The sequence below is a fragment of the Colletotrichum fructicola genome, assembly GCF_000319635.2.
Source record: "Colletotrichum fructicola Nara gc5 chromosome Unknown KSG_Nara_v1_contig01, whole genome shotgun sequence".
Taxonomy (NCBI): Eukaryota; Fungi; Ascomycota; class Sordariomycetes; order Glomerellales; family Glomerellaceae; genus Colletotrichum; species Colletotrichum fructicola.
In genome coordinates, this window is record NW_027094051.1 from 5,246,320 (window position 1) to 5,271,807 (window position 25,488).

The window sequence follows — 25,488 nt, forward strand, 5'->3', positions numbered from 1 at the left end:
CGCCGGACCCTGACAGGTTTGTACCGATGGCATGTGTCGGTGGCGGGAGACCGGCCGGACTGGCTATCCCAGTTTTGGTTTTCGCGCACGCACCCCGGCGGGTGTTCGTCAGGTCCCGTCCTCCAATTTCTATAGACTTTTTCCCTGTGTTTTCAGTCACTGATGAAAAGCATCGTGAAAAGCCCAGCATGCTAGCCAGACAAGGGAACTCTTGGCTGCTACGTTCGTGCCCATCAACAACCCCCAGACGCAGGGGGGCAGGTAGACCAGGTAGACCAGGACGAGCCTTCATCGCCCGAAAAGCAACGCTCCAGGTTGCACGATGTCCCCGTCGTATTCGCAGTGCGTGAAGAAAAGATGTGCCGTAATTGAGGCAAGCCACGGCTCGCCTTCGCTCAAGCCTTCGCTTTCGGCATCTGACTTCTCCATTGCAAGCCTCTGGCGCTAAGCGAAAAAGAAGGAGCCGCCGCGAGGACAAGGCGCATTGCGGCCCCCCTTCGCTCCTCGTCATGTTTCCATCTGTGAACCTCCTGTCCACGTGGAAGTGTGCTCAGTCACACAGGCCCATCATTCGAGCAAACACTCGAGAGAAGCTCCCCCAGGGATTGCGTCGCGTCCGTGATGATGGGCGGCGAGCAGGGTGGTGAGGTGCCGGCGCGCCGGGAGAGGCTTTGCCCACAAGCCGATCTCCGTCGGTCTGCAGGGTTGGCTTTGGGACGACCTTTTTGGTGGTTGTTTGGCACTTGGATATGCAAGGAAGATCTTCTGAGGTTTCACGTTTCAGGCTGGCTGGCGCCCGCTCTGGCCAGGGCCACGTTGGCCTCCATTAGCTCACCAAACAGCCGGATTTGGTGCTGCCACTGCAGCTCTGGGCTGGCAGGCTGTTCTGGCAGAGGGTTAAAAGCTCTTTTTTCGGTGGTCAAAGACGGTCTAGTGTGAAACGTCAAAGGCGCAACCCCAGGACACGTCTTTGCGAACATCACCAGTCGAGGAAGGCCGTGATTATCAACAGAAGCGCCAAGCCCCACTTCAGCGTCGGCGGCTGGGTAACTAAGGTACGATGATAGCTTCACTGTGTGGTTCTCTGAGGTGGCGAGTCGACGGTGATCGGGCCATGGCTCATTTCCCTCGCATGACGGCGCATCTCCATCGTCGGTGCCGAGCAGGAGAGAGAGAGAGAGAGAGAGAGAGAGAGAGAGAGGAGAGATGGCGATATGCAGGGTCAGTAGATTGCCCTGCACGACGCCGCACGACTGCAGTACAGGAGCTGCAAATCTGCAAATCTTTGAAAATAGCATCGTCAAGTACCTAACCGAGTCATCAAACGCATGGTCATTTGCAATGCATGGCTCGCATGGTGCGGGGGAAACGGGAAGAATAACGAAAAACTCGTCATCACCAGTCTCTGTACACGAGGTCGTCAGCCAGATGCCATTCTTCCCAAAAAGCCAATGTTCCACAGGTTACATGGCGGCTCGCACAAGAAAAAAAGTCAATAGACAACTCCAAACCAGGGCAGCTCATGATTGGCCACCTTCTTGTAAAGGCCTCTCGAGAGGCTCTAGGGAGTCGCAAAGCTGGGATGATCCACGAAGACACAACATCCAAAGTGACGGTGAGTGTTAATTCCCGCGGCGAAACAATTGACGGGCTCAGACCGGCGTCTTCGTGTTAATTAATCTGAGGACGCCAACGCCGAAAGGTTAGTAGAATGGTACAGCGGACGGCCCAGTCAGGCGAGCTAATAACGCGGCGACATCTGGAGACTCTGGTGCGAACTGCGAGCGAGGGGCAAGGCCAAGCACCAGCGGGGGGACAGGACGTTGGCGCCCAGAAGAAGGCCAGGGATGTTGGGCAGCGGAGTGGGTGTCGAGACGTGCGACACGACTGGTTTCAAGACATCCAGCCCTGGAGTGACTGCATGGCACGGGAAGCCAATCAACAGCAGACGCGGGCCCTATCGTGCCGGTCTTCGCAGCTATGGCTCATCCTCCGCCGCCGCTTTCTGCCTCTGCAGTCTCTGCGGCGAAAAAAAAAGTTGTGAGTTGTCCTTGGCGATTGTGGGTTGATTGTGCATGGCACGTCCGTTGAGGGTTCACGATAGCCAGTCCAGTCTTGCTGCCAGTGGCGATGGTCCCCTGGTAAAAGCAAGATTGGTCGGTCTGATGTTGGATCACGGGGCTAAGGTGGTCCCATTCAACGCAATGCGTACGCTACCAGTCGGGCTTGTTGGTTGACGTTTGCTCGTCCTGTTCTATCAAGCACCCCTAGTCCCTCACCGCGTAGGCGTTTCGGGTTTTCGTCAATCGTCCACGGACGGTGGAACCAGCGGAGGTATCATTGCAGCGGGGTTTCTCTCATGATCCGGGCGAGACGGGAAAACATTGCGATTTCGGCTGTTAGTCTGTTACTGCGTACGAATAGTATGCATTGTTTGCGCTGACACCTCCCGGCTGCGATGGAGACTTCCACGCAGCTGGGAGGTGGTTGTGGGGAGAAGCTGATGAAGCCCATGGCGGATGGCCCATGCCATGCCAACATTTGTGAGGATCGCCCGGGCTGTCGCGGCTGCTGGCAAGGAACAGAGTGTGATTTGCCATGTGACGGATCGTGGCATGGGAGAGGTGGGCGGTTGGATGAGTTGAGGATAGGACGACAACTGGGTGACGATGGTTCACGATGGCGGCGCAATTACCCCGTGTTCTGTGGGCTCCGCAGTATGGCCGGAGCCGTCGTCTGCGAACAAAGGTCGATGCTATCTTTGTCACGGTTCAATGGTGGCATAGCAGCGGCGCAGAATGGGGGCTTGTCGCAAGGGCCTTCTGGTGCCTTTATGACAACAGCCTCCCGTAGGTAAGGGGCGTGGAAGCTGAGGCTGGCTTGCTGACGGGCCCAGAATAGATGTGTGTTTTCTCACGAGAGGCGCATGTCGGGTTTTGTGGTGGTGGAAGCGTAACAGATAAGCGAGATGGATGTTGGCGTTGGACGGGACGCCATGGACACGGCATTGCTCGGAGCTAGCCATTAATACATTCTTTAGGTCGTAGGTAGACAATGCGATATCCGCAGTCTTGAGATGCTGCGGCGGCGATGACAATAATTAGAGGGATATCCGGCGCGCATGGCGTTGTCTTGGGCTTTGTCGCAGCAGCGGACGCGAGATATCTGGACGGCAGCGATTGGCGGAAAGGGGACGCGATGCGGCGATGCATTGAGAAGGGCAAATTGCATGTTCGGGAATAGCTGAGTAATTCCTCAGGTACATTGTGCCGCTGAGGGAACGCCCTGGGTATGCGTTTCCAATACTTGCTGAAGCTCAAGCAAGCAGTGAGCCGACATGTGGACGGGAGGTTTGGTGCGGTGGACGAGCGAGGTGGGGACGTGCGGTCGTTACCCCTGGTTGAGCCAGTTTCATCAAGCCGCCGCCGTCGGTCTACCCTTGCAAACACCCCCTCCAGCACCTCACCTCACCTCAGTGCAGATTAGGTACCTACTGCCGCCAAGGACAGCGACAGGGGTCCTCCATCATCGTCACCTCTCCCCTCGGACGGCCCGTAATAGCTGTAAGCCGTCAGCAAGCAAATTGTTGGACCTGTGTCCATCCAGGGCAGAGGAGAAGTTGCGGCACCAGAAATCCGAGCAAAAAAACCTACCTGAATTGAGGTATCATTTGCTGTCATGTCACGGCCGATGGCCCACCCCATATGTCAGGGAATGGCAGGTATCACAACACAACACACAAGTCCGCGAGGCCGAGAAAACCGGCCAAAGAGGCCGACCTGATACGGGAGGGGAACAATACTCTACTTACTGACCAGAGACTTCCGCCTGGGTGGTCTCGAGAGGGCGAACAGACGCTGCAGTGTGTGAGGTACGGCGTAAGTGTGGTAAGAAGGGGGGCATGGAAGAAAGGTGAGGTGAGGTAAGGAACTGCTGGCTTGTTTCTGTGGCACGCTGCCCTTTGCATTGGGCTGCTTTCCCTTCGCGGGATGCTGCGACAGCACACAAAGGAAGCATTGGAAGCTTGTTGCTCGCTTCTAGTCCCTCATTAAACCCAGGTACCGCACAGTCACCCGTCAAAAGGCAGCGTCCTGAAGTACCTTCCTTGCCTCAAGTGCGGCACAGCTGTTGGGTGTGTGTGGCCGTCCCGCCCGCCCTGCACTCGCTGTGCTGTACCTGAGGCTGCTCTCCTGCTCTCCTCCGCTGGGTGACTGGCCTGCCCTGGGTCGCTCCCGTCCATCGTCCATCGTCCATACTTTCCCTCCGCAGACACGCCCCCCTCCCCTCCCTGAGCTGCTGCTCCGCTCCCCTGCTGCACCCCCAAAAATCAATCATTAACCCTTCTCTCCCTCCTCCTCTTCGCGCCCGGCCGGAGTACCCGTAATTCCACCCACGACTTTCGTTCAACCCAATTCTCTCCTCCCCTTCTGCTGTACGAGACAGCAAGTCCAGACCTTCGCGGTCCGGTAGTGAGAGAACGGCCAGCATTCCCTTCGCCAGCAACCGACAATCCGTCTTTCACCATAACCAGCATTCCTCGAGAGAGAGCCGAACATCACCCCATCCCGGCCCGCCATCCCGTCTACTGTCTCGGCCACCCGCTTCAAGGAATCCTCTCTCGGCACGACGCGCTCCAGGAGAGAGGCAGCTGAGACAACCCCCGCGCGAAACCACCACGACAAGCCTTTTCGAACCCGGTCAATGATCACCAGCAACTTCGAAATACCCAAAAGATGGCAATGCTAGCCCCCAAGACCGCCGCCTTCCCGGCGCCCCTGAACACCAACAACCCCATGGTGTCCAGCGTCTCGACCGGCGGTATGCCGCCTTCGAGACGCGCACCCACGATCCCGAACCAGACAACCTCCTACGCCAGTCCCACAGAGTCCGAATTTTCAGAGAGCGACGGTCCCGACGCTGTCAAGAACTGGGATGAGGAGAAGGTATGCGACTACCTCCGCAGCGTCAAGTGTGGCGAGTACGAGAAGCTCTTCCGCAAGAACCACATCAACGGCGAGAACCTCCTCGAGCTTGACAAGGATGTCCTCAAGGAAATGGGTATCGAAAAAGTCGGCGACCGCGTTCGCCTTTTTCTTGGAATTAAGAAGTTGAGGACCAAGGCGTACGCAAACCAGAAGAAGCGGAATAGGGTAAGGCCACCACCAGTGTGCATCGTGACCTGTAGCGACCGTCTAACCGTTCTCAAGGATTCGTTTGGGGGCCTCGAGCAGTACACCCCGTCCTCGGGCGGCTCTCCGCGGCCGTCCGCATCCAGTGCCCGCACCATGCCGACGCCTTCCATGAACAAGCGCTACTCGAGACAGTACGACTCTTTGCCCATCGGCGACACCTCGTCTTCCCGACCTACCTCGCCACTGCCCGGCTCCGACGCCATCCGCCCTCTGCGTCCACGGTATGGCCAAAGCCCCGGCTATGTGAGTACCGCCGGGGCGTCCGTCCCCTCAACCGGCCGATTGGTAACTTCCCATACGAGGAACAACTCCAGTATGGATGGTTCACTGATGGCTGGCTTACCGCAGAATCAGGACGTCATCCGCGTCATTTCAACAGGAGGCGTCACCAAGGTCGTCAAGATTGCCGATTGCAACACCTGCGAGGAGGTCATGCGAGTTACCCTAAGGAAGTTTGCTCTGAGAGAGGACCATGAGAGGAATTACTGTTTCTGGGTCCTGGCTGGCATCGAGCCGGACCCCAACCAGTGCAGACGGCTGGGCGACACAGAGCTGTGGCGCATCATCAAGGACCAAAAACGACCCGAGCGAAACCGTTTGATCCTACGCCGCGTGCCTGCTGGCGAGCCTGGGATGCCCGAGCTCGAGAGGGCGGCGGGCATTGCTATCGAGGAGGCCCAGCAGAACCACAGCCGCGCCCTTGAGACGGTCGATAAGAGAAGTCAGATGAAGGTGCAAAAGCTTCTCGGCGAGAGATGGAACGATGAACTACAAAGCCCTCTTTCGCCCGTGTCCTTCCGTGACCGGGAGCGGAACGTGTACAACACCGCTAAGGAACTCGAGCGACCTGCATCCAACGACGGCCCTAGATCGGCGGGTCCGCGGAGGAACAAGGGTATTCTGCGGTCATTTGGCGGTCTGCGACCTCCAAGCGAGCTCATCGCTTCCGACCTCACATCCTACTTCCCTGACCACCCCAGGGAGGAGATTGACCGCACCGCTCGCTTGTCTATGAGAAGGTCAACACGTTTGAGCAAGGTCAACAGTCGACTCAGCGTGGCCAGCAACCTCAGCTTCGCGTCCAGCATCCAAGACGCCCCTCCAATTCCCACCATCGCCGACAGCTGGCTTAATGCATCGAACAACATGTCCAAGCCGCGGTCTGGTCTGCGTGTCACGCATGCCTTCCGCGACTCGGTTGCCTCTTCCATGCTCGACACCCTTCAGGAGGAGTCTCCGGTGGAGCCAAACCGCAAGTCATACGTCTCCTTTGCCGACAGCTCCGACGGTGCCAGCGCTGCGGCTCTAAGCGTAACCGACCCCGAAGGCAACGTCACAAGGCGGAGCTATTTTGATGCCGATGGCTCGACCGGATCTGGGTCTCTCAAGGATCTCACACAAGCCCTCAACGAAGATGGGGAAGACGCAGACGAGGAGCTCGAGAGCTTCCTCGCGGGAGAATCCTGGTCCGACGACAAGTGGATGAAGGGAGCCATGATCGGCCAGGGTTCTTTCGGCTGCGTCTACCTCGCACTTCATGCCGTGACCGGTGAGCTGCTGGCTGTGAAGCAAGTCGAGGCTCCTGCCCCTGGTGCCAACAGCCAAAACGACGCACGCAAGAAGAGCATGATTGAGGCCCTTAAGCGGGAAATCAGTCTGCTCCGCGATCTGAGACACCCGAATATTGTTCAATACCTTGGATGCAGCTCGTCGTCGGAATACCTCAATATTTTCCTCGAGTACGTTCCCGGAGGCTCAGTGCAGACGATGCTCAACTCATACGGCGCCCTGCCCGAGCCTCTTGTCCGTAGCTTCGTCCGCCAGATTCTCACTGGACTGTCGTACCTTCACAACCGGGACATCATTCACAGAGACATCAAGGGTGCCAACATCCTTGTCGACAACAAGGGTACTATCAAGATTTCCGATTTCGGTATCTCCAAGAAGCTTGAGGCGTCCAACATCCTGAGCGGTGCCAACAACAACAAGCACCGCCCCTCGCTTCAAGGGTCTGTCTTCTGGATGGCGCCTGAGGTTGTGAAGCAGACATCCTACACCCGCAAGGCCGACATCTGGTCTCTCGGCTGCCTGGTCGTCGAGATGATGACAGGCACCCACCCTTACCCCGACTGCAGTCAGCTACAAGCCATCTTCAAGATTGGCGGTGGCAAGGCTGCACCCACGATCCCGGATCACGCGTCCGATGACGCCAAGACATTCCTTTCACAAACTTTCGAAATTGACCACAACCTGCGCCCGAGTGCGGACGAGCTCATGCTTAGTCCCTTCCTTACGCCCATCACATAAAACGTGGCCACGCAGCCGATACCCCTTCGCTTCTTTGGACTGTGGTCTCGTGTCCATCAAGACACTTGACACAGGCCGTTTTGTACCTATTTCCTAACGATCTGAAAACCCACCCCGCCCGAGTCGGGGCATATATACCAGGATGAGCCAGTCAACTGTCTTTGTACGTGCGAGTGGCCGCTGGAAGGACCCGACGATAAAGCATGGACGTGGTTGGACCTTTTTTTTCTTTATATCACGCATGGGCTGGCGAAATGAGGGGCAAAGCTTTGGCATTTCAAGGGAAAACCCTCCAGGGCACGAAGTATAAGAGTGTATAATAATGTCTCGACGACGAATGAACCAAGACAGAAGAGAGTAATGAACCTCAAATCAGCTATATCACACATCCACAACATGACTCTTGAGCGTCGTCTACTCGACCTGACAATGCTACCTCGGCCAGGCCCGACGACAATGAAATGATCCGCCTATGATCAGATATGGTCAACGTCGCGACGCGAGGAGCTCGCGTTGAGCCGAGAGATTGTACAAAACCGGGACCCTCGTTACTAAGCACATCACTGACCACGTTGTTTCTCACAGAGCACGTTCCAGCTCATCTCCCAGGCCCGGTCAATATCGACGCAGCTCGTTCAGCTTTTGGCAATAACAATATAGGATGTATAAGATCCTGGGCAGACATTTCAGCCTTTCTTCGCCCGCGATGTGGTCCGTGGGGGCCTTTCAGTGACGCGTTCGCCATCTTCATGCTCATACCGAGGCACCGATGCTTAGCCCCCCAAGGCCGCGAGCATTCTACCCAATTGTTTCAATGCCTCGCTTTTTTATCAAACGTTTGATAATCTTCCGCCTCGCCATTGGGCTTTCTCCGCTCATCTTGCGGCCTTGACCAACCGCAACCTATTCGTAGGTCCGGGAGGCGCGGTGTTTTTGTGTGTGTTCCCTTTTTTAAAATACAGATCTGCGCTCGGCGAGTGGGGACTTACCACCCCCGACAACCTGCAGAGGCCTTTCTCCGTCTCGCTCTGCTGGCTGATTGCTAATGCTCGCCTGCTACTGCTGCTGCTGTTGCTGTGCCGTACTGTTTCCGCCGGGAGCCCATTCGCCGACGGGAATTAGACAGATTCTCTTGGGCAGAGAAGAGGGACGGGACGGCAGTGGCGTTCCGGGCGTGCGTTGAAACTCACCGCTGCAGAGATTTGACGGCGGCGATCTTGTCGGGCGTGGGCGTTTCGTTACGAGTTGCAGCGAGCGTAAGGGAGTTGACGTGTTACATTCTACAGAAGCTGGCGACGCGGTTCTTTCTTTATCACTTTTTCGGCTTGATCAGTGACGAACATTCATGGATCGATCTAAATGCATGTGATGGGGGAACCCGGGAACTGCGAGGACCTCGTGAGAGAGAGCTGCTTCTAGAAGGATTGGAACCGCGGTTCGGCCACCACCACGAGTCAAGATAAAGATCAGCAAAAAGCTTCATGGCTTCTCCAAGATTTGCCTTGGAGAGATGGGCGGAACTTGGAAGCCACCAGCGCCAACACGAACAAACCGCGCAACGGTTCAGCGGACGAACCCGCCGCCGGCGTCCCGGGGAACACCCGCGATGAAACGAGATCGTCCTGTCAAGATACCTGTCAGAGGATAGTTCACGTCACAGGAGATTTGACAAGGCCAAGGTTTTTTTTTTCTTTTTTTTTTTTTTTTTCTGAGGCCGTTCCTTGCTCCTCCGCGGGCGAAGAGTTGGAGATGCCTATTGCCTATCCGTAATTGTGCCACCGATAAGGGCTAAAGAGCGCGACGATACTATGGGGGCCGTTGGTGGGGGGCCCCTTGCTCAGAGAGAGAGAGAGACGGGGGGGAGGCTCAGGGCCCAGGGTCCCAAACCGGTGTTGGATTGCAGTTGTTGGTGAAACGATTGCGTCCTGCGCTAGACCTGGGGGTGCCAAGTTCGCCAGAGAGCCTGACATGTTCGAAAACCGACGTTGAAGGTTTGGGGGATCTCCAGTTGTCATGTTTGTTGACGTGAAAGTTTAATTTGATCAAGTCTAATTTACCCGCGGGATGTGGCTCGCTTCAACTCCGTCGGTCGGTCGGTTGTTTTCTTTCCTCTGTCGTTTAGGACTTAAGGGCCTTTTTTAACGTTTCGTTTGACTTCGCCCCTTTTCAACGTTCGCAATTTGCGTCTGGCTCGCCTGCCACAATGTCCGAACTGAGACAGTATTGTTCCCGCCTCACTCACCTGAACAGTGACGCTGATATAGGTCCCTCCCAAAAACCACTGTGGACTCTCTGTGAGGGTACTATAGACAGCGTTCTAGATCTCTCTAACAGTCTTTTCGTATCGCGGGCGCCGGGCGATGATGGGCGGTGGTGGTGGATCCTGAGCGTCCGAGAGCCAATGCAACACTACCTTATAAGTACGCAGGCAACGCACGCAATATGCCGCGCAGCAGGTAGCCACGAATGGGGGGGGCGACACTTTCTTCAACAACAGCAGTAAAAGAAAACCCCTCATAGGCTTGTAGGAAAACACACAGACGATCTCGTGATGACTCTAGACCCAGAGCGTAATTCCGTACCGTTCATGCAAACCTCATGGCTCGGGAATGCGTTTCCGTCTTCGTCCTGTGCAGTAGTGCAAAAAGGACGGCGCGCCGAGACGGCCGGGGAGACCGGGGCCCGGTGGTGTGGAGACGTACGCCCGGACCTCCGATTACCGGTTACGGCGTAGCTCGGTTTGCTGCCAAATGGAATAACGCACAGAAGGCGCAGAAGGCCAGGCACAAAGGGCACTGGTATCCGGTTGGTGCATGCAAATCGGCAAATGCAGGAGGATGCGCGATGCATACCGGGAGGAACGCCGCGTCTCCCCCCCCCCCCCCCCCCGCGGAGACCTTTCTTCTTCGCGTCTGGCGCGTGAAAATCCTCCCGCAAGCCAACACGCGCACACTCGCCCAAACCGAGACTGGCGCGTTTCCCAAGTACCGGCCCGTCCTTTAGACGAACCAAACAAACTTGCCATCCTTCTTCCAACGACATGTCGCAGGAAACTCAAAACAATTAGATAGACGAGCTTGTGGTTGCAGAGACGAGACAGTGTCGCATCAACAAGGGGGGAAGGGGAGAGAGCAGAATTTAGCAAAAAGGACTCAATTCCGGCAGGCCTGGATTCAATCGGTTCCCACCCGTCAAACTGGTCAACACCCCCTTTTTTCCTGTCTCCCATCGGCCTTTGAGTCCACAACACTCGACGTTCTCCACACGAGAAAGGCCGGGGACCCTTCGCTGAAGACAATGCCATGAGGGAAGAGCTGTGGAGTGCGGCGCGCCGCGCAACGGTCGTTGGTGCCACTGCCGGGGGGGGGGGGGGGGGGAGGGTGGTCAAGCTGTTTTCGTAATCTTGGGTTGTTGGAAGAAAAGGAACAATAGCGCACGTGGGCGGTAGGGTACCAGCCAAAGATTGATTGCGCAGTGCACAGATATCCGGAGGTTTTTTCTGTTTGTTTTCTCTTCTGGGCTTGTGCTCATGAGTCGTTTGACTCGTTATCGATTATCATCGCCTGTTATTTGGCCCCCCATCGTGTGTTTTCGTCGGCTACGCGACCCTTTTCGGGCAGATATTTGACGAGTTGCCCCCAAACGGTTGCTTCTGGATTGGAGCTTTCTCTTGTGAGAGAAAAGAGGAAAGCGTATCTGCCGCGTCGCATGTTCCGGGACCCCCCAGACAGCTGCAGGGGTTTCCGGAGGCTTCGCACGCGGATCTCCGTTAAAGAAGACAGGGCCCTGGGGGAACGGCGATCTCTTACGGATTACGGACAACTTCCGGTGGACTCTCTCGTACCTAACACGGCGGCGAGATGACCAGAACCGGTCCAGTGAAGCTATTCTCGAACGACACAACACATGATTTCACAGGCAAATGGTGATACCGAGTATGGTTTGAGGAAATAGGTCTTGATTGTCTATTCTTTTTCCTCTAAAAAAGGATAAGGGGGCTATGACTTATCAGGTCGAGGACACCCCCGAAGAATCTCCTCGACACGAAATTGTGCACATGACAGGTCATATCTCAACTACACTACTACAACACGCCTCCGGAGAGAAAGGCTTAGGCAAGCTTAGCCTGGCCGTTGGTGACAGCCAGCTCGACGCCCTCGATGACGAGGTCCGGGCGGGACAGGAAGGGCGAGTGGGAAGTGTTGGCGTAGAAGGTGGTGTAGCCGGCGGGGAACTGGGCGGCCATGGCCTCCTGGGTGGCGAGGGGGATGGCCTGGTCCTGCTGGGTGTGGAAGTACATGACCTCGATGCCCTCGTTCCAGGGCTCGTAGGTGGCGTCATCGGAGAAGACACGCTTGGACTCCCAGCTGAGCTCAGCAATGGCCTTGGCCTTGAGGACGGGGTCGACGTCGGCGTAGAAGATGGTCTCGGGCGTGTCGGCGTAGACCTTGTCACCCTGTTCACACGTGTTAGTCGACTGTGGTCTTTGATATCAAGCGAGAGCCGCTTTCTGCATCTGATACGTTGCATATGCCCAGGCAAGGGTGTGGAACAGTGACAGATGCAGACGCAGAGGGGGCCCGTATGTCAAAGAAGGAGAGAGCGGGGGAAAACGTATCAAAAGATTTACTTACATCGGCTCTCATCCAGGGGAGGAACTCGCCGCTGAGCATGTCAACCAGGCTGGTGGAGGTAGGGGCAGCAAAGGCGGCGAGGTAGACCATCATGATGACACCGCCCGTCTCGCTGTTGTTGGCGCGCTGCTGGTAGCCGAGGCCGGAGACGGCGTTGGCGCCGACCATGCCGCCGTAGGAGTGGACGACGAGGACGATCTGCTTGCCGGCGTCGGCGAGGGTGGTGAGGGTGCTGCGGAGCACGGCGGCATCCTCGTCGAGGCTGACGGTGGCGGGTTCGGCGCCGACGGAGGGGAGGGTGATGGCCTCAGACTCGTAGCCCTTGAGGGTCAGGCCGGCGCGGACGAGGTCGAAGGACTGCGGACCGTGCCAGGCACCCGGGGTGAAGACGATGGTGGGCAGCTCTGCACGGGGCAGGACGGCCGCGGAGACCGCAAGGGCCGAGGTGAGGAGGCTGGCGATCTTGGGGAACATCTCTTCTGTGTGTTTCTCTGGTTGGGGATAGAGTGCTTTTGTCAAGGGCTGGGATCACACAGACGAACAACTGCCGATCGATGCTTGAAAGAGGTGGTATAAATTAAGGTAAGAGGGTACCAAAGGATGGACTTGTAAGGACCGGTGGGATGCCAGAGGCCGTTGTAAGGAACGTGTGTATAAGTTGGGATTGTACGACGACGGGCGATGCCCAGAACAAGCTTGACAGACGAGGCGAGGATGGGGGGAAATCGATTAAATGGCGCCGAGCGTGAGGAGAGAAGACCAAAATGCCACGAGGTAGCGACGAACTCGGGCGGTTTTATCCTCGTCGAAAATATTGCTTCCATGAACCAAGCTCCGATACCTCGTCAATATCGCGGCCAAGGAGCCCTCGCACGGCACGCCATCCCATGATGTCTCCAGAGTCCCTCCCCCCTTTCCGAATGGAGATGTCAGGACGGAGGGTGATGCCTCGATTGAGGTTGCTCGATGGAGCATGGCAACGTGGTACGGCGTAGTATTGGTTATGGGGTCGTTGTCTGAACTCCCGTGATAGTCGCTGCGATCAGACGCATCGCTAGTCGAACCGGGGTTGTGACGGTGCCACTCTGGTATGGACAAGGGCTCGACGACGCCGTTATATTGATGTGCCGTTGGATACCTACCCCCCAGTTGGCGGTGCTACATGCCCCCTCTGAGGGCCCCAATCGACCATTTCTGTCGCTGTTACCCGGCAAGTTGTTGCCCCTCAAGTGCCGAGTCAGTTTCTGTCTTACCACTTTTTTTTTCCCGGCCAGGGGAATCGACAAGTCGTTTATGTATAAGGACTCTAGAGTAGGCGCTGCGCTGCTCCCACATCGCGGGTCCAGTTGTTCCCTTTCGAGTCGAATTCGCCTGTCTTTTCATCTTACTCGTTTTATGTATTCTTCGTAATCGGACGCTCAGATATTGGATTGTTGCTTCTGGCCGGTCCTTCCGGCCTCCATCTTTTCTTCTTTCAGCCGCCATGGCCGACACTACGGTGGAAGACCCCTTGGCGAATAGAGGGCCGGAGCTGAGCGGCACCACGACGGCGCTGCTCGTTCTCGCGACGGTGTTTGTTGGCCTGCGGTTCTGGGCGCGATGGACGGTTGGCTTCCACTACGGCCTCGATGACTGGTTCATGGTCGTTGGACTGGTGCGTTTTCGGTGTGGTGATGGCGGCGGTGGCGGTATCATGGGCAAAGACTAACACGTCAGAAACAGATCGTCACCTTCATGGCGGGTGCTCTCAACTATGCCAGTAAGCAGATGCCAAAACATAAAAAAGTTGAATACAGACTCACATCGCATCATAGTGATTGCACAAGGTCTCGGGCGCCATGCCTCGACTCTCTCTCTGGACCAGCAGGTGCAGTTCCTCAAGCTGCTTCTGGCCTTTGAGTGCATCTATGTCACGGCAGTCATGTTCATCAAGATCTCCCTGCTCCTGATGTACCGTCGTATCTTCCCGTCTCGAGGCTTCAAGATCTCGGCCATGGTTCTCGGCTTCCTCACCATCGGCTGGTGGATCTCGATCGTCCTGGTCTGCGTGTTCCAGTGCACGCCCGTGGCGAAGGCATACATGCCGTGGATCGACGGCACCTGTATCGACCTCAAGGCGTCCTTCATCGGAAACGCCATCCCCAACATCCTGACGGACGTCGCCATTCTCTGCTTGCCTATCAAGGAGGTATGGAGGCTGCAGGTTACCATGGTGCAGCGCATCTCGCTGTGCTTCATGTTCCTGCTGGGTGGATTGTGAGTAACTGCGTCTTCTTGTACGGAGAAACTTGCCTAACATCAGCAGCGTCCTCTTCGCCAGTATCTACCGCTTCACGACGATTATGCAGTTCCAGCTGACGGACACCACCTGTGAGTTTGCTCGCCGCTTGCGGTGTTTTACTTATCCTGACATCAATAGGGACCCTTGCTACCGCCTGCACGTGGTGTGTCGTCGAGTGCGCCTGCGGTGTCATCAGCGCTTGTCTGCCCACCCTTCGCCCGCTCATGGTCAAGGTTTCATCGCAGTTCGGCAGCATCGCAACCAAGTACAACCTCTCGGGAGGCCAGAGCGGTGGCCGCAGCGGCGGCCGCGCGACCAAGATGGGCAGCCGCGGGCCCACGGAACTCATGACGATTGGAGGAACCGGCGGCAAATCGGCCGACAGAGGATTCAAGCGTCTCGGCACCGAGGACGGCAAATACGGCGTCACGACGAGCGTCACGGGGCGATCTGAACGAGGTGGTAAGGGCCTACCCGACTCTGGCTCCGACGACGACCTGTCACTCAAGGGCGGCATCCGCATCAAGGTTGACCAAGAGGTCCGATGGGGCGAGGAACAGTCGAAGTACAATGAGTCAAAATACCAGCCTTCCTCGAGAAGCGCCTCGTCCTCGGGTCTTGGCTCTCGACCGTAGCTCATGAGTTGCTAATGAGAAGATTGTATTGATAATAGCCGAACAACATAATAAACCTAATAAAGATTCTTCATCGTTAGAGTCAGCGACCACCCGCCGCGAGGAGAGTGACTGAAGATCCGCACCTTTTGAGCCGACCCATAGAGCCCGACACCTACGCATCGACCTCTCTCGTCCCGTACTCGAACATCGCATTCGACTCGACGGCCCCCTCGTCCACGAGCTTGTGAGTCGATTCCACGCCGGCGACTGGCAATCGATACTCGAACTTTTTACCGCTCGAAGGACCGCTGCCGTTGATTTGGTACGGGAATGGGAGGTAGTCGGGTAGCAGTCCAAGCTGACGCAAAGCCGTCGCCTGGTCCCAAGCGATATGCTCGTGATGAAGATGGTCGCCGCGGACATTGACGACGCTTGTGAAGGGGATGGAGAGATGTTTGCCAGTGGGCGGCACTCCGGGAAGTCTAATAAAAGACGTTAGACTGAGCGATGAAAGCCTAGCAAGGGGGGCGGGGTGTGCTTACAGCCAATCAATTACCTTATCATGGGTACACTTGAATACAAATTCATCAATCACTCGATCAATGCCCACCGTACGGCTCACCAGCTCAAGCTCTGTATCCTCTGGGTTGTTGAAGATGAAATGATTGGTGTAGAAGTTGGTGAGGCGGGCGCGGCCTACGCCGCCGGTGAGTGTGGGAATATGATTGACCTCGTCGCAGTCAGCAGGTGCCATCGCCACATGGACACAATACACTCACATAAGGTTGCTCAACCATGGTGGCCATGGTCTTGTCAACATTTCGCTCGCCAAATTCAAACAGCGTATGCTCCTCCCACACAGCTTCAAGATCGAAGTACGGTCCCCCGAGGATGGGCTTGAGGAATGTCAACGTGCGCGTGTGGGCGAGACCAGCAGCATTAGCATTGAAGTTGCCATGGCTCGGAATGGTGAAGAAATCGCCGGCTGATGGGTAATGATAGGTTTTGGACGGGGCAGCAGGTTTGGTGCCGCCGCCATCGGCACCTGAGGCGTGTGACAGAGTGGGAATGCTGAGGGTTTGAGCAAAGTTGAAGAAGACGGCGGCCTTGATCTCAGAATGGCTCTCCAGGGCATCGGCAACTACCCGTCTTTCGTCGGCGAGGAACGCTTCGTGATGGTCAGATGGTGACGGTGACATATGATGATGAAGGGCTCACCGATGACGCCAAACTTGTCTTTGTCATCACAGCTCTCAAGCGCCTTCAATTGGGCAATGGCCGATGTGATGTCGTTGGGGATGTTGGCGAGTCCAGGAGCAACGACCACTTGAGCCACGGCGTAGCCCTCCTCGGCCCATTTCTGCGCCGGTGGAGGATCCAAAATCTTGTCGTGCTTGGCTAGGTTGAGTCCCGCCTCAACCAGAATGATGAGGCCGGGGCCGTGGCCTCGTCGCGACAGTGGCGGCTGGATCGTGATTGAAGGAGACATGGTGTTTCAGAGGTGAAGTCTGAAGTCGAGCAGAGATTCTGCTGAACAGGACTGGGAAGTGACGTTGTCAGTGGCGCTCGGCCTCTCTTCTACTACGCGGATGGTGTTGTTGGAGATGGTGAGATGGACCTCCACTCGGTGCAACCCCCGCTCGAGATAGCGACTCCTTCCAACACGATTTCCAGATAAGGCAGTTCCGGGTCAGCAACCGTACGTTTCTGCAACAATCCCGGTCATTGCGACGTCCTTTCTTGAACTTGATCGTTCACCGTCCATCGGCAGTTGCGACTGTTGCAACAGAGGCCATCGCGAAGTCGAGACTGAGCCCTTGGCGGTCGACCATGCAGTAGACAACATCCATCTCATGGGCAAACAATGCTCCGTCCGAATAAAGGTCGCAGTTGCTTGGCTTGGCGGTCGTCAACTCTAGCGGGATTGACGTGCGCTGCTGTCTCTCCTCAAGTCCACCCTTGCGTTGATTGCCAAAGTCAATTGCGATAGATGCACCGCCCAAAGTCGGTTAAAGTCTCGGCGCAATTCTGCACGTTTATTTGAAGGCGATGGCGCATCTAAGACTGATAGAGATTGCACGGCCGATAGCGAGCGTCCGAGACATGCGCCATTGGCACCGACATGACTAGGTGGTACGGCATACCTCAGCTCAGGTACTTACCTAAGGTAGGTAGCCACAGGTCGATATCGTACCAATCGCCATGTGCAGAATGCAAGGGACGATATGCAGGGGGTTGCAGCGCAGGCGGGAATTCGAGGGAACAAACCCCTACGGATACATAAGGTACTGAGTCCGTTTGTGTGAGGGAAAAGAAAGTCCCCGATAAGGCAAGATTTGATGCAATGACGACCTTGACTTGAAGCGAGCCGCGTGGGGGTTGGATGCGAGTACCGATGACCTGGCAACTTCAATATCAACGACATCCAGCCTCACGACAGCAGAAGACTACAGAAGACTACTGTGGCTTCGCCCGTCTCTCAAGCCGTCTTCCGTGTGCCGTCTGCCGTCTGCCGAACAGCACCCAACCACCATGAGCAATGTAAAAGCCACGGCGCCAGTGTCCCGGGTGTGGGGGAGAAGGCCCGGCCGGCATCAACGCGGACGCTGCCAGGCCACCTCAGGGACTGACTGAACCGCTGCGCTGGATTGGACAGCCCGATCGGAGAGTTCCACAGGGGGGACGTGGACAGTGGGCTTCTTACGAGTCCAGGCTCCCGGTTCCTAGCCGTCGATTCGAGGGATGGTGGTGTCACCAGTGTGCATCCCGTCCGCCTGCATCCACCGAATCGTAGATCCTCCCCCCGAGCCTCCATCCAGCCAGCCAGTTCATCTTCAACAGCGCCGTGTACTGCGTACGACATCAATGTGAGATGCTCGTCCCGTCCTGCCGTGCCATGCGGCGCTTGGACGGCATTGTCATGTCACTTCATCGTCGCTGACACTGACAAGAGTAAGGTGAAGTGACATGACAGCAACACTAGCTTCAGCCACACTCGACCGTCTCTAACAAGTTCTCGAACTTTAACCCGCATTCCTTGCTTGCGTTTCCCTCCAAATCCCTCCCATCATCCAGCCCTGACTAGCCCACTTCTCCCTAAATAACTCCCATACCATGCCACGCCATCCTGTCCATCCCCAAATGGAGCTCCCTGGCCTCCAATCTGGCTTGGGCTCCCTTGTCTTGTTGCGACTGGCCTCCGACAAGACAAGAACTCTCTCCCACTTCAACTTCGGATTCCACTGTGTCTTCCTTCAAATGTCATCCCACACTGTTGCTCGAAGCATCTGATGGTTATTCCATCTTTTTCTTGCGCCTCGTCTTGACCTGCTCCTCCGGATAATCGGCTGTCGCATCGCACACGAATCGCATACGAATCGCATCGATTCCGAGCTCTCGAGCTGGCGAGGTCCACGCCAAAGCTGTCCCTGCGAATCCCTCGAGCTACCTATACCCGCACCAGAGCCATGGGGAACAGCTTCCCGGTCAACAAGCAGACCGCCGTTGGGCTGCTGATGTTCCTCATCTTCCTGTGGACGCTGTCTACATTTACGTCGACTAATCCAAAGACGCCGACACACATCGTGGGTTTCTTCTCACGTTTTCGACGGGGACTCGCTGACCTGTGTGCTTAGACACATGAACAACCCGCGCAGCCCGCCATTCCCGCTCAGAATCCCAACGTCAACCCGGGAGGTAAGCCTGCAAGTGTCCCCGAACACCCATCATCAGGCAACTCGAAGCCGCGACCGGACGCCTCTCGCCCAGATACGTCACCGCAAGTCACCCTGCCGCCATGGTATGAGGAAGACGAAGACAAGGCGAAGGCGGATGCCAAGGCCGGCTCCAAGCCAGCTAGCCAAGAGACAGCCAAGGCTCCAAGCAAGTCTTCCTCGCCGTCCAGTTCATCGTCATCGAAAGACAGGCCCCTGATTCTCTACGCCTTCGCCGAATCCGCCGCCGCTCTCGAGAACCTCGACTACTTTGTCAAGCAAGGTCTCCACGATGCTGCTGATTTCGTCTTCATCTTGAACGGCGAGACGAACGCGGAAAGCAAGATCCCCGAGAAGAAGAACATCAGGGTTGTGAAACGCCCCAACACCTGCTTCGATCTGGGCGCCTATGGTGAGATTCTTCGTGAGGGTGATCTCTACAAGAAGTACAAGCGCTTCATCACCTTGAATGCGAGCATCCGCGGCCCGTTCCTCCCTCACTGGGCCCAGGCGTGCTGGAGCGATCTCTACCTGGATCGTGTCACCGATAAAGTCAAGGTAAGCAAGCCCCTCTCATCTCTGTGCAACATGCGTCCCCGGTTCTGACATTTTCCAGCTGGTTGGTATGACCGCCAATTGCTGGCCTCGGTTCCACGTGCAGTCCATGATCTGGGCGACGGACTCGATTGGCATGGACCTGCTCTTGAACCCTCCGCCCAGTTCACACGCCAGCGACCAGTTCGGCAACGAGAAGGATCCCGTCGGCCTCGCTGGTTGCTACAACGACTGGAACCACGCCGTCCACGCCGAGGTTGGCGCGACAAGCATCTTCCTGAACAATGGGTACAAAGTAGACTTGATGATGACGGCGTTCCATAAGTCCGAGAACTACATTGACGAATGCGACTCGTCGCAAAACGGCGATGTTTTGTGGAACGGAAAATACTTTGGGACCAACGTGCACCCATTCGAGACGATCTTCATCAAGGCGAACAGGGACATCGACCCGACGTTGATCAAGTCACTGACGGAGTGGCAGCAGGCGTCGGGATGGAACAGCTACAGCGCCTGCAAGGCGTGAGGATATTTTTTCAGAGATTGACAAATAGGAAAGAGATGTCTGACATAACGGCGCCTGGAGTTGGATGGCTACATATTCATGATGAGGAGTTACTATGCGGGAAACAAATGTTGGAAAGTCATACCATGAGCATAGTTCGAATGCATATTTCAGACATTAAACCGAATCGCTGAGAGGGCAGTCGCCACAGATGACCTCCCAGGCTTACCGAATGCATCGGCGGGTTACAGCGGGTTACAACAAGAGGCTTGTGCTTGCGAAGTAAAGTTTTCTATTCTGGACTTTGCGCGTTGGTTAGATTAAATGCCCTCAACACCATCGCGTCCATGACTCGCAGACGGATCAGCGGTGCTCAACATCTTCGAAATGGCTTTCGTGAGATGAGACCGCGGGACGCGCGGAGAGATCAGCCTGAAGAGCACTTTTAGCCATGGCTTCATCTCAAGTTGCCTTTCGTTCTTTCGTCTTTCAGAGTTACAACGCAAACAACTCCAACTCACCTTTCAAACCGCAACTCGCCATGTGGTCGCCAGCCATCATCTTCGCCATCTTCACCACTCTTTCAGCAGCAAAAGATTGCGCCTTCTACTGGTCCTATCCCAGCGGCATATACGACAAATGGGCGCTGGGCCGCATTGACGAGGCCGTCGGCATCTGCGCCACCGAGATCGGCGGCCACGTACTCGTCCCTGATATGGACGTCCAGAACGGCGACAACAAGGCGAACCGGTGTACCGTCTGCCGAGGGGCTAGGAGCGGCACGGAGGATTTTGTGTTGGACTACTTTACGATTCGGTGTGGTTATTTCGGGGATGGATCGTGTTCTGCGTGAGAGGAGTTGGTGGTGATGGGTTGGCTGTGTTAAGCTTGAGGCTGCCAACTGGGATACAATGTCATGTTGAGGAAGTTTGTTGTCTCGCATTTTTCAAAAAGATTGTGATGCAAAGCCCCTCTCTCGCCAAGCATGAAGGCTGCTATGGTTGCAAGACTACATCTCTGCCACGAGCCTCCGGCTTATCGTTTTCGTCTTTACATTGAGAATCCTTCGCTTCTTGTTATTCTCATGAAATGAGAATCTCCGCCTCCGCCTCCTCCTCCTCCTCCAGAACCTGCCTCTGCTCTACCTCAACCTTTGTAAGACCCGTAACTTCCCTTCTTCAACCTCGAATAGTAAGTCTCGCCAGAGGCATCTCCAGTCGGCCTTTGAGTGCCTCCAGAACCTGCCTCTGCTCCACCTCCACCTTGCCATGAACCGTAACCTCCTTTCTTCAGCCTCGAGTAGTAAGACTCGCCAGAAGCATCTCCAGCTGACCCGCCTCCAGGACCTGTCTCTACTCTACCTCCACCTTGGTAAGAACCGTAGTTTCCTTTGTTCAGCTTCGAGTAGTAAGACTCGCTAGAGGCATCTCCTGTTGGCTTCCAGGTGCCGTATGATCCAGCTCCAGCACTACCGCCTTTGTATTGCCAACTTCCTCCAGATGGAATCTGTCCGGTTCCGCCACCACCCATTTGAGAATCACCTGCAACATCTGCCGCTGGCTTCTGGATTCCCTCTGCAGATTTCTGCCATTCCGCAAAGGCGCCTTTCATTTTGCCGGGCCCCCACAGCTGTGAGCCCTGGCTGGCACCTCCCGCTGGGACTTGTTGGCTATCTGGCTGCGCCTGACCGCCGCTGGCTCGAAAGTTGCCTCCCAGGCCATCTGGAAGACCTCCCATGTCGACATCAAGCTTCCATTGACCACCAGAAGGCAGACCACCAGTGCCGCCTTGGCCTGATGGAATGCCTCCATGAGCATCAGCATCGTCGTCCGCAATCCACTTTCGGAGCTTTCTTCGATCAGGGATCTCTTCTTCATACTCGACCCATTTGCCACCCTTCTCACGTCCAGCACCGTCTTGAGCTGTGCCAGATGCCCCTGAACCAGATCCATGACCAGTATAGCTAGCCTTGCCCTCGCCACTTGGGGGATACTGAGGCTCTGTGGACCCGTCCGCTCCGGCGCCGTTCTCAAGTCCGCCAGATCCGCCCTTGGCTATCGTGGCAGGATCGGGTACTTGGACATTCGGGTCCGGAACTGTGCCCATGTTCCCGGAGTTTGTTTCTGCACCTGGTGATGTAGAGATGTCTGGGTGCTCTTTGTCTGCCAGATTGGTGCTGTCTTTGCCGGCCTGCGTGTCGCGTTTGGCTGTTTCGTTATTGGTGATTGGGTCGTCAACAGGGATGCTGGCCTGCGTACCGTCTGGTGCTCCCTTCTTGACATCTTCGCTGGATGAAGGCTTCCCGGTCAAAGGCGCCTGAGATTTGTCTTTGGAGTCGCCAGCTGGTTTGCGTGGGCCACCAGACCCAGAAATGAGCCCTTGTGCGCCAGCCAAGCAAAACTTGTACTCGACGCACGGCGCAGTCACCAACTTGCAGCGTCCGTCCTCGAGAACCTCGTCCTCCTGGCACTCCGGTACAGCCTTGGCAAAACACTCCCCGGTGACGGCGTTGTAGACGTGACCCTCGGTACAGGTAGGCTCCTTGACAGCAACGCAGCTCTTGCCATTAAAGACGAAGTTGGCATCGCACTTGGGATCGTTGCTCGAAACACACTCGCCGTTCTCGAAATAGGTGTTCTCAGGACAGTCGGGAGTGACTCCCACGCAGCCAGTGCCGTTGAACATTTGATTCTCTCCACAGCTGGGCGGCAACGCTGACACACACTGCCCATCCTTGAGAACATAGCCGGGCTTGCATGTTTCTTTCTCGATCGAGACGCAGGTCCCTTTGACCATGGTTTTGCCGTCTGGGCAGCTGGGTCCATCTACCGAGCGGCACCCGTCATCTGTGAGGACGAACCCAGCTTGACATGCAGGTTGGCCATGAACGCAACGGCCGTCCCGGTAGACTGCCGGTGGTGTACAAGTGGCTTGAATAGTCGTGACGCATTGCCCTTCCTGGTTGAGAACCGAGCCAGATGGGCAGGTCGGGGCGTCCTTGATGGATAGACACCCGACGCCATCAAAAGCAGTGCCTTCAGGACAAGAGGGCTTGCTCCCGATGACGCAGGCACCATCATGAAGTACTCCTCGCGCACACTCTGGTCTCCGGTTGAGGTTGCACCGTTTTCCATCCCACTCCGCAGACGTACCGTCACACGTTGGCTTGGCGTAGCTGACGCATTTGTCGCCCTCGAGGATCGTCTTCCCGGAGCATGTGGGACTTGATCGGAGAATACATTTTGAGTCGTGGTACAGGTATCCTTCGGGGCAGCCGGGCGCTTCCAAGGTGGATACACAGGTATCACCATCCGGATAGGTGTTGTTGGGGCAATTCGGAACTCCTCGCTTCACGCACTGATCGGCTTCTAGCATCCAACCGCTCGGGCAGGAAGGTTGACGGTTGGAATACTTGATGCACTCTCCATCTTTATATGTTGTACCCGATGGGCAGTCCTCAGTGGTCGTCGTGGACTTGCAAGTATCTCCTGAGACAGTCGTCCCGTCTGGACAGCAGCGAGAAATTCCCGATGCTCTGTCCGTAGAGATCTTTGTTTCAGGGGGGCATCTGATTGTAGTATGGTTGAGTCAGCTCTCTGGCCAATATTCATTCCCATCGGTTTGAATGATACTGAAGAGAAGTACTTACTTGGCTTCGCTCACGTCCACACATGATTGTCCTTGAAGGGTTGTCTCGCCAGGGCATTGGGGCTTGCTGCTCACTGTGCAGGATCCACGTTCAGGATCAAAGGTCGAGTCGCCTTGGCACTGTAGGTGTTGATCAGCACACATTTCCATATCTTCGCCACTCGTTCATACGGATGGGCATACCTTTGGCCCCTCGGAAGAGGTGCATTGGCCGAACTCAAGAGTTGCCCCGTCAGGGCATTGAGGGGACTTCTCTGACATACATTGCCGGCTCGAGGACACGTAGCGGGCTCCCGGTGGACATTGAGGGTCCTTCTTGGAAATACACGAAGCGCCTTCGACTTTGGATCCGTTGGGACAAGATGGGCCTTCGGGCGTCACGCAGCTGGCTCCATGAACGACATCGCCCTCAAGACACTGAGGCTTCTTGAGGGACTCGCAGATGGCACCACGAAGCTGAAATCCCTCGCCACAGGTGGGGGAACGCTCATGAACACAGTGCTTGCCAACAAGGACAGTGCCGTGATCACACGCAGGCGGCTTCCGAGAGGTGCACTGGCCGTCGCTGTACTCGTAGCCGTTGCCGCATTCCGGAGGAGCGTTGTGAAGGCAGTGCTTGCCCTTGCGGTACGTTCCTGGAGGGCATGTGGGACCGGTGATGATACAGCTCTTGCCGTCGAAATCAGTACCGATGGGACAGCACTTCACGCGGCCTGAGTTGGGGTCGGTGGCAGGTATGATGCTGTCCAGATTATGCTGAATGGCTGATCCGGAGGATCCCAGGGAGAATGGACTGCCTAAGATCTGAGCGGACTGCTTGGCTAGACAGCAACTGAAGAGAAGCCAAGGAGGCGCTAGAATAGCCAGACGCATCTTTGCAAAAGCGCTGAGCGGTGGTGTAATAAAGATACGATGAACGATGAATGCAACAGAATGAGTTGTCGATGAATGATGCTGACTGAATCTTGAACGAGCAGAGAGATTCATTTCCTTACTATGCCTTTATACTCAGGTGTAAAGTGGTCTTATGCCAGTCACTTTGTTGTTATGATGATTCATATAAAGTGCCACGCGTCATTCGGTCAAACTTCAAGCAATACAAGGCGGCTGACGAACGTGCCATACCCAATCAATCAACCCAATTACCTTCCCCGAGCCATCATTTTTGTTGCCGCGCGGGAGCTCATGTTGTGCCAGAGTCTTCACATACGGAAGTCACGTACTTTGGTTCAACGCGGCCTCCAGGCCGCCGGAGCACAAAGGCCAACAGCCGGACTGAGTTCTCATTGACGTGTTAAAACTCGTTCCAAGCGAAAGATCAACCTTCCATCGGGTTGAAGCAGACTCGGTTGGAGCAGACTCTGAGCACATTAACCTCGGCCTGTTGCCGGTGTGGCAGGCGACCGAGGGCGGTCTGAACATGGATCCAATCAGGAAGTGGAATCACGGTGTTGGATAACTGGTGTAATTGTAGCACTTAGTGCGTGAGGCTCATGTTGTGATGACTGCAGAGCAATGTTGAGCTGCTGTTCTGGACCCGCCTATCTTCCATACCGGTATGAGATACGATGGAGTACACGCCTCCCGTTTCCGTGAATCGACAACGGCTGTCTATCGTGACTCTCGCCTCACTGATGAAACTAATGCGCCGAATAGATACATTCCTGTTAATTGGCACCAAATCCGCATCTCTAAATCATCGATCGCGATGGTTGTAACATAAGTGCTACGTTGATCTGCTGGCCGACGAGACACAAGCCTGCGGCTCCTCGCAAGTGACGCGACATTGAACCCCGCCTATGCGTAACATTCTGTGTTATCATGGTATAATTGAATCGAAATTGTGGTATCAGGTTCTGAGGTCGGTCGATGAAAAGTTTTTGGTTGCTGCAGCATGAAACAGGCTCAGGCTTGGGAGGAGAAAAGGATAAAAGCAAGAGACAAACCCATCACTTCGAACTCTCAAGCACTCCACACCACATTATAATCCAGCAAAGCTTGATACTTGAATTTGTACCGCTATTCTTTCCTTTCCC

General features: G+C 55.8%; 7 protein-coding genes across 7 annotated transcripts; 4 read left to right on the plus strand and 3 right to left on the minus strand.

The window, feature by feature from the left end:
- Positions 1-4,733: 4,733 nt before the first annotated feature.
- On the plus strand, positions 4,734-7,499 carry byr2 (Protein kinase byr2; the record flags this gene model as incomplete). The annotated part of the gene is made up of 3 exons (XM_032034533.2): positions 4,734-5,150; positions 5,208-5,477; positions 5,541-7,499. 3 exons carry the CDS (start codon positions 4,734-4,736, stop codon positions 7,497-7,499), a joined length of 2,646 nt encoding a protein of 881 aa, XP_031886391.2.
- A 4,111-nt stretch (positions 7,500-11,610) lies between these two features.
- On the minus strand, positions 11,611-12,607 carry CGGC5_v001474 (uncharacterized protein; the record flags this gene model as incomplete). The annotated part of the gene is made up of 2 exons (XM_032034534.1): positions 11,611-11,955; positions 12,134-12,607. The coding sequence occupies 2 exons, from the start codon at positions 12,605-12,607 to the stop codon at positions 11,611-11,613; spliced, it is 819 nt and encodes a 272-aa protein (XP_031886392.1).
- A 1,009-nt stretch (positions 12,608-13,616) lies between these two features.
- On the plus strand, positions 13,617-15,049 carry CGGC5_v001475 (Satratoxin biosynthesis SC1 cluster protein 4; the record flags this gene model as incomplete). Its single annotated transcript, XM_032034535.1, has 5 exons — positions 13,617-13,787; positions 13,856-13,892; positions 13,948-14,389; positions 14,439-14,503; positions 14,553-15,049. The coding sequence occupies 5 exons, from the start codon at positions 13,617-13,619 to the stop codon at positions 15,047-15,049; spliced, it is 1,212 nt and encodes a 403-aa protein (XP_031886393.1).
- Positions 15,050-15,203: 154 nt separating this feature from the next.
- On the minus strand, positions 15,204-16,520 carry CGGC5_v001476 (uncharacterized protein; the record flags this gene model as incomplete). The annotated part of the gene is made up of 4 exons (XM_032034536.1): positions 15,204-15,513; positions 15,574-15,761; positions 15,811-16,199; positions 16,250-16,520. The coding sequence occupies 4 exons, from the start codon at positions 16,518-16,520 to the stop codon at positions 15,204-15,206; spliced, it is 1,158 nt and encodes a 385-aa protein (XP_031886387.1).
- A 1,978-nt stretch (positions 16,521-18,498) lies between these two features.
- CGGC5_v001477 (uncharacterized protein) lies at positions 18,499-19,825 on the plus strand (the record flags this gene model as incomplete). The annotated part of the gene is made up of 3 exons (XM_032034537.1): positions 18,499-18,615; positions 18,667-19,302; positions 19,361-19,825. The coding sequence occupies 3 exons, from the start codon at positions 18,499-18,501 to the stop codon at positions 19,823-19,825; spliced, it is 1,218 nt and encodes a 405-aa protein (XP_031886388.1).
- Positions 19,826-20,345: 520 nt separating this feature from the next.
- Positions 20,346-20,657, plus strand: CGGC5_v001478 (uncharacterized protein; the record flags this gene model as incomplete). Its single annotated transcript, XM_032034538.2, has 1 exon — positions 20,346-20,657. The coding sequence occupies one exon, from the start codon at positions 20,346-20,348 to the stop codon at positions 20,655-20,657; it is 312 nt and encodes a 103-aa protein (XP_031886389.2).
- A 293-nt stretch (positions 20,658-20,950) lies between these two features.
- On the minus strand, positions 20,951-24,325 carry CGGC5_v001479 (uncharacterized protein; the record flags this gene model as incomplete). Its single annotated transcript, XM_032034540.2, has 3 exons — positions 20,951-23,372; positions 23,454-23,572; positions 23,636-24,325. 3 exons carry the CDS (start codon positions 24,323-24,325, stop codon positions 20,951-20,953), a joined length of 3,231 nt encoding a protein of 1,076 aa, XP_031886214.2.
- Between the last annotated feature and the right edge of the window lie 1,163 nt (positions 24,326-25,488).